The sequence below is a fragment of the Rhea americana genome, unplaced genomic scaffold, assembly GCF_003343005.1.
Source record: "Rhea americana isolate MKP2758 unplaced genomic scaffold, rheAme1 scaffold_301, whole genome shotgun sequence".
NCBI lineage: Eukaryota > Metazoa > Chordata > Aves > Rheiformes > Rheidae > Rhea > Rhea americana.
This window is the reverse complement of record NW_028186426.1, coordinates 822,986-835,478: the sequence shown is the minus strand read 5'-3', so window position 1 is coordinate 835,478 and position 12,493 is coordinate 822,986. Positions and strand designations below refer to the sequence as shown.

The window sequence follows — 12,493 nt, the reverse complement described above, 5'->3', positions numbered from 1 at the left end:
TGGTCTGATCTCAAAGCTAGCCCAACTCTGAGCAGAAGTTTGGGCTCAATGACCTTCTGAGGTCTCTTCAAATCTGAGGTATCCTATGAATACCCTTAAAAAAATGGCAAGGCAGGTAAGTGGGGGAAAAAAAAAAAAAAAAGAATGAAGTATTGCTTATGTAAGCCATGGCAGAGATCTTTCCACATATTCACATATCTCAAGTTCTTCATTCTAATTTTATCCTCCAGCTCGTCAGTTCCCTCCCAATCCCTCTGCCCTTGCCTACTCTGGCACTTTCCATTCAAACTGACCACAGCTGCAAGGACTGTTTCAGTGTCCCTGGCTGTGAAAATTTTAATGGGGGCCTGGTATTAGCAGATACATTTTCCCCCCCTCCTTCTCACCCCCTTAAAAGATGAGTATGGAAGCTCTGAAGAGGGTTAGGCAGTAAGCTATCATCATCTATCCATCTAGCTATAGCCAAAGGAGCAATAGTAACAAGAGAATGAAGCAACACTGTTGGGTGGAAGATTAGTCAGTAACTTGCTCTTAGGTAAAGGATGGCAGTAACCTCTACAGGTGCATAATATACCTGGGCAGCTGGCAGGGATCTTGTGTTCGATATGCTAGAACAGAAAGTTACTGAGTAATCAAAAAAAGTACATGTATTACCTGTGGCTGTTGTGGTCACCATCAGCTTCTGAGAGTTCAAAGTAGGACTATGAAAGAGCATTCTGGCTTCCTCCTCCTGAGAGAAATTCTGCCGCAGGAAAGATGATGCCTCATAACATACATCCCTTTCATCCTGTACCTCTGCTAAACCTTGGCAATGCAGGTAAGTATCTATCTCAGGTGTCCCATCCCAGGAACTACAGCCTCCTGTGTAGGTCCCTTGGCACTTTGCAGGTAGGATCAGCTCACAGTCTCTGTCTTCAGGAATGATGGGAATGCGCTGACCCAGATCACATACACCTTTATAGCAACTTGGCAGAGTGTCATCAGGAAGTGTGTACTTTACATTCACTGCATAGTCTTCTGTATAGCAGCCACCACCTCCACTGCCATGGTTGCTACTACAGGCTACCTGCTTCTCTTCGTAGAAGCAGCAGGGCAACCCCTCGTATTTTACCCCATCTGTCCTATGCAAGTGGTCTGAGTTAATACTGTACAAGCCCTGTGTGCTCCCTGACTGTGGCTCCATCCCTGGGCCACATGCCCCCCACAGCGGAGAGCTAAGGAAGAGTGCACTACGGTCAGCTGCCCCATTGCTAGGCTCCAGGGCAGAGTGCTGGAGTTCAAAGCAGCAGGAACATGCTTGCTCCATAAGTGGCTCTGCTAACTCTGGATTCTTCCAGTTCCTTTTAATATCCAAGGCAGCACCAGGAGTGGCCTCAGGTCCTCCCTCTGAGGTAGTCCCATTTGGATCCCTGTGCTCTAGTGAGGAATTACTGCTATAGTTCATATCCATGCTGCAATTAGACAGTTGGTCCCCTGAGGAAGAAGCTGGCACAGGCCGGCAGTCAGCACTCACCAGACTGTGACCACGAGCTGGAAGCTCGTCCTGACAGGGGCCCTCCAAGAGAACAATTGCACCCCTGTTTGCACCACCAACCTCACCGACTCGGCAAGGGCTCTTACTGCGGTAAATGTAAGGGTCATAGTCACTGCTCAAGGAGCTACGAAAGGTGGAACAGCTCCCATAAACCCCCTGGTTGCTGACCTCAGTGCAGTCAATCATGGAATCACTAGAGGAGCAGTGGCACTGACCAGAACTGCTGCTGCTGCTGTCACTCCCAGGACAGTCAGCCAAATATCCACTGCACACTGAACGATGACCATGATAGCAGCTAAAGCTGGAGGTACTGCCACTCTCCAAATGGGATGAGGGCACTACATGTACCACAGGAGGGAAAAGCATGCTGCTACCAGGCTGGAAGGCACGGGAAAGACCCTTTGAGGAAATGCCAGCTGGAGGCTGTCCATCTTGCTCAGGGTAACTAAGGCCTTGGAAGTAGTAGTGCTGATACATGGTCTCGTACTGGGAAAAGCATGCTGCTTTGGAAAAGTTGTGTCCACTGAATTTGGGTCTTCGGAAGGTATGAGCTGGAGAGTAAGCCCTATGTTCCAGGCTACAGTGATGTGTGTTTAAAGCATGGTCCAAATGAATTGGCTGATAACTTCGGACATAGGCTGAGGACTGGGCTGGGTAGAGGCTTTGTTCACCATGCTGGTCAACTGTAAGTACCGTGATAGGGTTTCCACGTGGGTCCATACTTGTCCGGGTGGGATATGCTGTAATCTGGTTTGCTCTGTGCACTCGGCCTGGGTAGTGTACAGGTAGAATCACCCTCTGCTGTCGGCTACGTGCTGTGTTGGTGGGTTCCAGACAGACTGGACCTGCACTTCCCTTCTTCTGTTCTGAATGGGAGAAATAAGGATGGAGAAGTGAAGATAGGAAGGAGTAAAAAGGAAAATACTTTACATAGGAATGACAGATATTTGGTTCTAGATTTAATTTAGGGCACGATTTTTTTTTATTTTATTTTATTTTTTTTTTTTAAAAAAGTACCAACTTGTTAAAGAGAACAACTCAAAGTCAGTCAAGTGCCTCTGTTGGGAAGCTTCTGAAACACTTAAATGTATTTGTTAGGAAACAAATAGTAATGAAATGACTGCAGATACTGTTCTTCTACATGCAAAGACTACTACTTACGCAGCATTCCCAATCTTGCAGGTTCAGAGTAAGGCTCAGAATCATGAGTTTTCACCTTACATGAAAATGTTTTCTGTTAATACACATGTAAGTCACAAGAATTGAAAGAAGGAGAAGGCAAGTATGTCAAACCACATTCCAAGTTAAAAAGAAAAAAAAGAAATCAAAACCAATGCACTTCCTTTTCTTCAAATTTATGAAGAGAAAATGTCTTACTTGTCCTGCCATTCAGAGGCAGATCAACGCTGCCCTCTGCAGGGCATAGGGCCCAGAGCAAAGGAAAATCAGAAACGTGACCCATTTTTTCAGGGCATGCAGTCATTTTTAAAGAGCTTGCCATCCCTAACTAGGGTTGCATTACAGCAAGGACTATAGGCTCTGTGGAGATTTACATACTGACACAATTTCTGTTTCATCTTGTGTGCAAGCTGTGAAGTCCAAAATGGGCCACACAACTGAGCATCTGTGCTCACAAGTGAGTGTCAGCACTTACCTATAATGTTATGGCGGCAGTGAGGGCAAGTATGATGCTGCAGTAGCCATGGATCCACACATTTCTTGTGAAATCGGTGAGTGCAAGGAATGACACGCAGCTCCTACAGTAACAAAAGGAACATAAAGAAATGCTGCTTCCTAAGGAAGTAAATTCTCACATCCTCCCAGCTTATTCCTATCTATATTCATTTATTCCTCCAATCTAGGTACTACACAGATCAATTACCTAGCCTCAAAACAAGTGATTAAGAAGGAAGAAATGCCATCTGTTTCAACACAGCCAAGAACACAATGATTAGTGATTCAGTAGTCACTAAGAGAACGGTCTGCAGACATGTTAAAACTCTATACAGCCATCCTACATATCTTTAGGACATTACTTGTTATGTATCTCTGCCCTAACACTTTGAAGGAGCCCATCATTAAAGTTTTCCTTAATACAGTCCATGAACTTAAAGAGGGAGGGAGAGTGTGTGCATGCAGGAGTCCATTTAACAGTCAGTAATGCTGTATCTTATCTCCAACTTGCAGCCATGGCAAATCCACAGGGAAAAGAACAAACAAGAAAGTATACATGATACTTTGCCCAGCACTCTTATCCTTCAGCTATTATCTGTTTATGGTATTTTCTAAGCCTACTGAGTATCTGCCTATTCAAAAATTCTCAGCAAATCTTTCTTCCAAGCACTGCTGAATCTCTCCTTGACTCAGGGCTTTGCATTTGTAACATGCTTTGGCAAAGGAGTTCCAAAAGACTATTACCTGCTGGAGGAGAACCACAACATTTTGTTTCAGATTGGGTCCTGCCAGCTTCATTTAATTGCCCCCAATCTTGTACTGGCAAACAATGAACATCTGATTCCTGTTCATGCTCTCCATTCATGATTCTATCAAACACCCTCTCCTTGGCATCATGTTTCTTTCCAGATCAGGACTAAATAGTCCTACCCACTTAGTCACTCCTTTCAAATAAACCATTCTGAATCTTTGATCTCTCTGTGACTGCCCTTTTCTGAAGCATCTTCATTTCCAGCACATCTTTCCTGAAATGAGGGGATCAGAAGTGCACACACGTGTACACAGTATTCAATGAGAACACAACCCTGAACTTATGAAGTGGCATAATTGTGTTTTCTGTTCTGTTCTCTAGACTTTCCTCTTCTCATTCCTACTATTTGATTTGCCTTTTTTGACTGCGACAAACTCAGAGATCCCTATTACAGCCTCAAGAACTTGTTCCCGAATAATAATGCTCAGCTCAGAATGGATCACCATACACAGAGAAGAACATATGGTAGCTTCACATATGTGCAACCTATGGTAGCTTCACATATGTGCATCACTTCACATTGAAGTTCACACACAAATTTCTTGTCCAGTCAGCTTTGTACTGTCCTGAAACTTTTGTTTGCCCTCATTCTTGCTCCTCTAAGGAATTTCCCATCAGTCAACTTCATCAACTCTCTGCTGGGAGCTTGCAGCCCTCAGAAATTGACACAGTTGATACTTTCTATTGTCTGAAAAGAACCACTTCAAAAAAAAACATGCCCACTAATCACTTTTTATATGGAAGTTTAAAGCTGTAAATGTTGATTGTTTTTGTTCTAGGGGGACTACTTTCTATTTCATACCCTTCACTGCTTCCTCTTAGCGGCATTATGCCAAAAGAGGCAACCACCATCAACACAGAGATGTTAACTGAGGAATTGAAAGCCTTTTGGAGCCTCTTCTTCCTCTGGTTTCCCAGCAGTGCTGTGTACCTGACACTTTAAAGATACCATCAGAGCCTGAGAAGCAAAGGACAAATGTCTCTTTCATCCACGGCTGTTTGCATACACCATCATGTTGGATAGCACAGCATTTGCTAAAAATAATGAGCTCTAAATGTTTAAGAAGCCCTGACATCTTTAAGTACCTCCTCACAAAATGAATGTGAAGAAGGTACTTGTAAAGCATATATATGGAATAAGATTCCTCAACTCTAGCTCTGCTGCATGGGAAAGCCCTTGAGATTTCCTTTGGGAGCTGCAGAATGCAGTTAAGGCTGTTTCTGAGTAGGCTACTCAATGCAACTAGTCTAGCAATCCTCAGCCTCACTGCACTATGCACCCAACAGTCAGCTGCTTGACACAGTGCTAAAAATTCAGCCATACTCTCAACCAGATTGAAAAAACTATTTATCCTTTACCTCTCCATCAATGTACTTCTCCAAGCAGATAGCACAGTCAGAGGTAGAACTGCTACTGAGTGTGTCCAGTGCTCCACAGCTACCTTCCCGGTGTCCCTTAATTTTGGACTTAAACTTCCTGGTTTCCATTTTTTCCAGTGCTTGCACTGCAAGCCTGTTCATAGAACTCTACAAAAGGAAAAAAGAAACAAGCAAAAAAAAAAAAAAAAAGGAAGGCAACACTGCAGCATGTTGAATTGCAGGAACAGAGAAACACCATCATATCAATCAAATTAACATATCTTACCAAACCACATCAGGTTCAGACTGATGTACAATTTCAAAAACTAAGCAGAGAGAAGGTTAACTAGAGTTTAGATCAGAAGCCTCATGAAAAGAATGTATGCCACCTGYATAAGTGAGCACGATGAGTTAATTCAAATTGAAACAGAGTAAAGGTACACACAATTGGGATACACTGAGATAGCTTAACTGATAGAGAGCAACCATTTAAGGCATCGTATAGGACTTGGTGAGAAACTTTTTTTTTTTTTTTAAATCTGTTAATATTGTCTGTAATGTCCCATTATGGTATTACCACCATATTACCAGAGGCAGTACTTCAGACAAGAATTAAAATAAAATGTTACTAAACTAGCTATATCATTTCAGTCTCCTCCCCCCTCAAAATTAAGTTTATGAACATCAACAATGAAAGTCTGGAAAGACAGCGAATTGTTTTTGTTTTACTATAGAATCCATCATTTCCCTTTCTAACACTTCTGCTATGTGCTGTTGGCCCATAGTATCTTGGATTACTCTGCAAGATGTGCAAGTGAAGAGCTCTAAGCATCTACAGTGCTTCGTATTCCTCTTACACACATACATACATATGTACGTATACTGGACAGCCTACAACTACAAGCTGCAAAGTCTATTAGCTTCCATTTGCTTTCCCTTTCATGTCTGACAGGAAAATATGAAAATATCTCATCTAGAATTATTTGTAACCAAACTTATCTTGCAGCCTTCTCCCATTAAGAATCAAAGGATATCATTCTATTGGTAAGAACTGCAATTTCTTTGTAATTCTGATACTCCTTCCACAAAACAGCAAGACTGGGGACTTCTTTTGAAGTACACCAATGCTACTAATAATCAACTTCTCAGCAACTAGAAATACTCTCCCTTTCCAAAGACATTTCTAAATCCACTGCTTCCATATCCTTTTCATTTCAAGAATTAACTCAGGCATCATAGGTCAATGCAGATCTCCTTCAAAGGCATTTCCAAATCTTTTCAAAAGCTCTGCATCCATGGAAAACACCCTTTCCACAAAGATGGTTATTCTAAATCAATGTCCTGCATTTCAGAAGTAGTGAAAGTTCTACAAAAAAAAGTAAGAGACCGCTAACTTTCAGTATTCAGTGAATATATAGCCACTGGTCTTACCTGACTACGACGCTGTTTCAGTTTGATCTTGACAAGAAGAATGAGGCAAACAAGAGAGACAACCACAAAAAAGGCCAGGAAAATTCCCATATCAAAGTACTCTGTGGGTTGCTTAAAAATTAAAACAAAAATATTATTTTTCTTCTCTCTAGATCATATTCAAATCTATTGTTCCTTTCTTCTCTCTGCTCTCTCAGTGGTCAGTTTACATGTACACTGTGCCAATGGCAAAAGTCAAAGCACACACTGTCTTGCTCATTCACTATGATTCTATGGGGAAAAAAAAACAAGCATTCATACTTTATTGCAAGTGACTGAAATAGAGACTGCCAGTCATGGGATGTCAGTTTTATAGCATCTCTGAACTGATCCTACAAAAGTCATTTTTCCCCAAATGAATCAAACTCATACAACTTTTCATGGATTATTGGTTTGCTTGCATATAATATGGAAGCAAAAAAAAAAAGTGAATCTTCAGCAAATTGCCACTTCTCATACACTTTCTATTTCTTAAGAGAATTCCACAGAATACAATAAAATGAAATGGAAACTGGGTAATGACTGACATATAAGAAGTGTTCCTGAGGAAAAAAATAAGTCAAGAAAATTATTTTATATAATTTTTAGATACCAAATTAACTCATATTCAAAATACTACATAAGAATTACTAATTAACACTGGGAAGACTTTCTTACAAATCTGAACTTGAGTGCGCAATAATTATTTTAAGAAAAAGGAAAATTATTACATAAAATAGTTGGCCATTAACAAATTAAAAAGGATCCTTATGAAAGGTACTGAGGTCACACTGAGGATGTCGTTACTTGCCTGATGTAGTTACTTAATTCTATTTAGAATGTAGAATAGAATTTCACATCTATTAGTGCTCACAGGGTGCATTAAACAACATCTTCACAATCACTGCAGTTAACAAGCACTGCATGAAAAAGCAGCAGTGTAAGAATACATGTAGTATCTAGATAAAGTTTCTTAAAGTCTCACCCGTGGGGCGCGATGCTGAATCCTTGCTCGTGCCACTTTCTGCTTGTTAACTATGTTCATTAGCTTAACAGCATCAGCACCTTTCACATACACCACTGGTCTCTTCAGGGGGTCTTCTGAGCCCTGGTTCAGCTAGAACACAAAGAAATAAGCTACTCAAAGACATGTTTCAGGACAAATGACTCTTGGAGAAAGGAGAAAAAAGGAAATGAGTAAGAAGATGGAAATGATTCAGGCACCAGCTGTTCTTTTCTAGTACAACTCTTAAGTGTTCACATATTCAGGTCTGAATTTAACTATTGAATCAATTCTTTTTTTTTTTTTTTTTTTTTTTTTTAAACTAACAAGAACTAAAATGCGAGTACAAGCAAATGTTATTTCTGAACAGCAGCTTTAGGTGCATTATTGGCCAGTGCATATTTTAATATAGTAATAAACCCAATAATGAAGAAAAGAATAAAAATATGCACTATTCCAATAAAAATCAGTTTTGCAACTTCATATTTTCTGAATCTTTTGTTATTTCAACTTTGAAGTTATATTATTTACATACACATTTCTTATGCTTTCTGAACAATCTCATACCAAGAGTGTGAATTTCTGCCTCTTAGGTTCATTGTACCTTGCCCATTTAATCAGGTCTAATTGCTGGTTCTTAATTCTACAAACTCATTCAAGCAGTTATTTGGGTTGTAGTACCTACTAGCGCTACCAAGACATACAAGTAGATATTTCAAGCTGCCCTGGAGCAGCCTTCCAGGTCCAGCTCAGCTATTTGAAAGGCCAAATCATAGAATGCAAGAAAAATTCAGGTTACCAGGGATCTCTGCAGTACAACCTCCTGCTCAAAGAAAGGTCAGCTCTGAGATCAGGCCCAGTTGCTCAGGGCTTTATCCAGTCAGGTCTTGAAATTTTCAAGAATAGAGACTACAAAACTTCTCTAGGCAACCAGTCTAATCTGCTGAACTATGTACCAGAGTGAGGAAGAGCAAGACAAGAGAACTGTTCTACTACCAAATGGTACACACACGGTAAACTCAAACAGCTTATTCTAATCCAAAAGAGAAATCATAACACAGAGACTGACTGATACAAAATAAGCAATCCACTGACAAACAGATAGAAATAGTACAGAGGAAAGGAATGAAATGACAGAAGTTTGAGCACATCGAACAAGAGTAGCATATAGCAGAGATACTTTACCTACTGGCTAAAGCATGGCTAAAACATAGACCAGCCAAGTGGTAATTTCTATCACTGCTTACCAAGTACTCTACTTAATATATTCAGGTAATGGTGGTAGATTTCATTGAGACTTTAAAGCAGAACCTTTCCAATATTTAAATGGACTTAAGAAAAACAGACCAAATTATTTTGTGAGAGAGATTATTCTGAAGCGTTAAAAGCTAGCTCACATACTAGAATCCAACCTAGGGATCCTATGCGCCTACATGGCCTACTGGCTTACGGTCAAATCCAATCACTATTCTTAGGTTCCCAAACACATTCTCTCTCTCCCTTTAGGCTTCTTGTCTAGGAAATAATTTATTTGCATTCCCGGTAGTTTTTGCACACTGCTAGACTTTTGCTAAACACGATGCTGAGTACCATTACCCCTCTTCACACTATGTGAAAGTAAAACCAGTATACAAATCAGATTTCACAGAGCAACTTCTAAAAATGAAGCTTCATTCTTAATCTACAGCAAAAGATATTCAGATCATTGGGGAAACAAAACAAAAAATCTGCATATAAATCCTTGCACTTAATTCTTCAACATTCAGAGTCCTTTCATTTGGTAACAATATTGCTACCATACTGTCTAATTCCTAGTAAGTCCTGCTTCACGTTCTGTTTAATGGTGGGCAGGACAGATCATGGTTTATAATCTTCCAGTTCTCCCTTTCAGGGTACTCTCTCTCTCTCTCTCAGTTGTTCCATTAACTGATTACAAGCAGACCGGGGAGAGCTTCCTAGAGCAGCAGCTCTCCTCAAGGTGCTAAGATACTTCCATTTGAATGGAGAATACTTCAGATCAACTCATGTTATTTTTTCCTCCATTGTTATCCAGCTGTCATTGTTTTCCACAATCCTGTTCCAAGATGGATGTCAATTTTTGTCAACATCGCAGTCTTGGATTCTGAAAAGGGTCAGCAAAAGAGGTTTCAGGGGTGCAGTCAGTCTAGGCCTCACAACGCACAGACTATCTCTTAAAAAACATTTTAAATTTGGGTGCAGTGGAATCAATACCTTTTTCAAGGATAGCACTTTAGAGATCTTTCAGCCTATTTGGCAAGCAGAGCTAACCTGACCTCATTTTTCTTTAGAGATTTAAGCAACAAGACAATTTAGCATACATCCTGATCTTGACAAAATACTTGAATAGGTTTTACATGCTTTCTTTAAAGCACCTTAGCACAAAAAGCAAACCTTTTTTTGTTTCTTAGAAGGAATGACTGCCAAGAGGCCATTGCTTGTTGAACTCTTTCTCAAAATGACAAATCATACTTATTTTAAAGATAAATTAATTATTTTCCCCTCATGTCAAGGGTTCTGAAGACTTTGGCTGAGAATTGAAATGCATGAAACGTAAGTTTCCAGAGCAACATGAGAAGGAAGCCAAACAACTAACAGTTACAGCATGAAAGCTAGATAGCTGTAGTCATTCATGTCTCATTTGTGTATGTTTGCCTAAGTTATTCCTTTGTCCTCTAATAGAGCCTATGCCGTCAGTTACTGCACTAAGCTACTAATCTCTTTCCCAATTTACTTGTACCTCCAACATTTCAACTGTCCACTTGACCAATTCCTCAAATTTTGAGAATAGTTGCACTGAGGTTACTATCAAGAATCAATGAAGGACAGTTGCTGCTGTTAGAGGGAAGGGAGTCACTCAGCTTCCTAAGTTCAGGGCAGAGCTGCTAAAAGTAACTGCAAAATGTAATACAGAGAAAATACTGGGGGAGAAAGAAAACAGTTCAGCTTTGCGCAGATAAATTTTCTGTTTACAACAAGGAAAAAAAATATCCCTGAGAACTTTAGTAAGATCAAGGCTGTAGCCTTGATGCAAAGCACAGTTCTCAAAGCATCCATTGCACAGGGTCTGCATTCATTTATCCAACAGATGCTCATTTCAGCATTTTTAACCTAAATGTAACCTACTTGTCTACCAAAGATGTAGCTGAGAAATCATCAGCTGAGGGGGAAAACAAACAACAACAACAAAAAAGTTTAGAACTTTAAGAACCTTGTTTAAAATAAGGTTTGGAAGTCATTTTGCACCCTTAATAGTAGTTGCTTGACAGTAGCTGCTTCTAGCGAGTATTATCAACCACAGGCTGGGTAGACCCAAACAGACAGTATTTTGTACTTAGAGCTAGGCAAACAGAACTTCCTTAACTAGTTAACAGGCCACAAAAATCTATCTTTGTCCTTTCTCAATACCCCCATCCCAATCTGTTCTATCAGCAGGCTAAAAAGATACCTCCAAAACTTCCCTCTTTCTTTCATATTCTCAACACCTCCATTGCTTCTTGCCTACCAAAAAGAGGAATAAGAAAACCACAGCACCATATTACCCAGGGCCAGAAGCAGTATGTCTTCAGATAGGTGTGCTGTGAGACACTGCATGCTCTCAAGTCTTACCGCAGCAGCCCTAAGAAGAACAGCAAGCTCAGAGGCTGAATAAGGGTATGTCCTCCTTCATACCTGATCAATGGCATCTGGGTTTTCAGAAACATCAAAGATGACTGCTGTGGCTCCTCGCTGCACTGCTCGTTTTGCCTGTAACAGGAAAGACAGCATCCTCAGTTTCACCCCCAAAAGACTGCCTCTTACCTCAAAAATGACTCCTCTTCCTCATCTCCAGACACCAAACTTCACAGTGCGTGGTCAGAAAAAAAAAGTAGAATAATTACAAATATAGGAGTTACCGAACCTCTGTGGAGYGCAGTTAAAATTCAGTCTTCCCTGCTCGCTCCTTCCGATGCAGACTTCCTCACCAAGCTTTTAAAGGAATTCAAATGAGATTCAGACCTTTCAGACACTTTAAATTACATTTTTTCCTCCTCTATGTTACTTCAAAGATCACACTGAAAGCTCCATAAAAACAACCCTTCTCATCATTTAGGGTAGAGAACCAAGCTCATTATTGTAGGAAATGAAGGTGGATAGGGTTTATTATACCTTTTAAGTCTCCTGGATCATACTCTCTCGCAGTCACAAAATCTAGAACACCGCAATCCTTCTGCAAAGTGCCTGTATTTTTGTCCTCATGAGAGGATGCTTCTCTTCCTGACCATTAGAGGTCAGAAGTCTTGCATGCAACTCTTCTTATGCAAATAAAATCAAATCTTTAAGTATAAGGCTTTTATACAAATACACAGTTCAAAACTGGAGTCATCAACAGCACAGAGAAGGTATTGGAACATACTAAAATCCTCTGAGGATTCAGAGATCAGTATTTTAACCACCAAGGCTAGGGCATGGTATTTTTACCAATGTCTGCAAGTGTGCCTCTGTACATTCTGCTGAAGTGTTGCTCAGTGGCTCCATAAAGCAAACACTCTCAATATCTGTTCAGAACTGTCACTACTTCCGCTGGATGTAGAATGCAAAGTTATTTCTCCAGGCAATGACAGTGAACACCATCACAACTAAACAAGAGCACCCTAGCTTTTCA

The 12,493-nt window shown here is 40.4% G+C and overlaps 1 protein-coding gene across 2 annotated transcripts in view; it reads right to left on the bottom strand.

The window, feature by feature from the left end:
• The window catches only part of ZNRF3 (zinc and ring finger 3), a 39,924-nt gene that overhangs the window by 3,291 nt on the left and 24,140 nt on the right, over window positions 1-12,493 (bottom strand). The window contains exons 1-7 of one of the 2 annotated variants that reach the window (XM_085309736.1): window positions 11,998-12,212; window positions 11,521-11,595; window positions 7,813-7,944; window positions 6,810-6,920; window positions 5,379-5,546; window positions 3,189-3,291; window positions 655-2,400 (exon numbers count right to left, since the gene is read on the bottom strand). In XM_085309736.1, the coding sequence (XP_085165862.1) occupies window positions 655-2,400; window positions 3,189-3,291; window positions 5,379-5,546; window positions 6,810-6,920; window positions 7,813-7,872 (2,188 nt within the window). In that variant the 5' untranslated portion in view covers window positions 7,873-7,944; window positions 11,521-11,595; window positions 11,998-12,212. Of the gene's footprint in view, window positions 1-654; window positions 2,401-3,188; window positions 3,292-5,378; window positions 5,547-6,809; window positions 6,921-7,812; window positions 7,945-11,520; window positions 11,596-11,997; window positions 12,213-12,493 lie in introns of those variants that run through there. The other variant, XM_085309735.1, reaches the window with a different exon arrangement.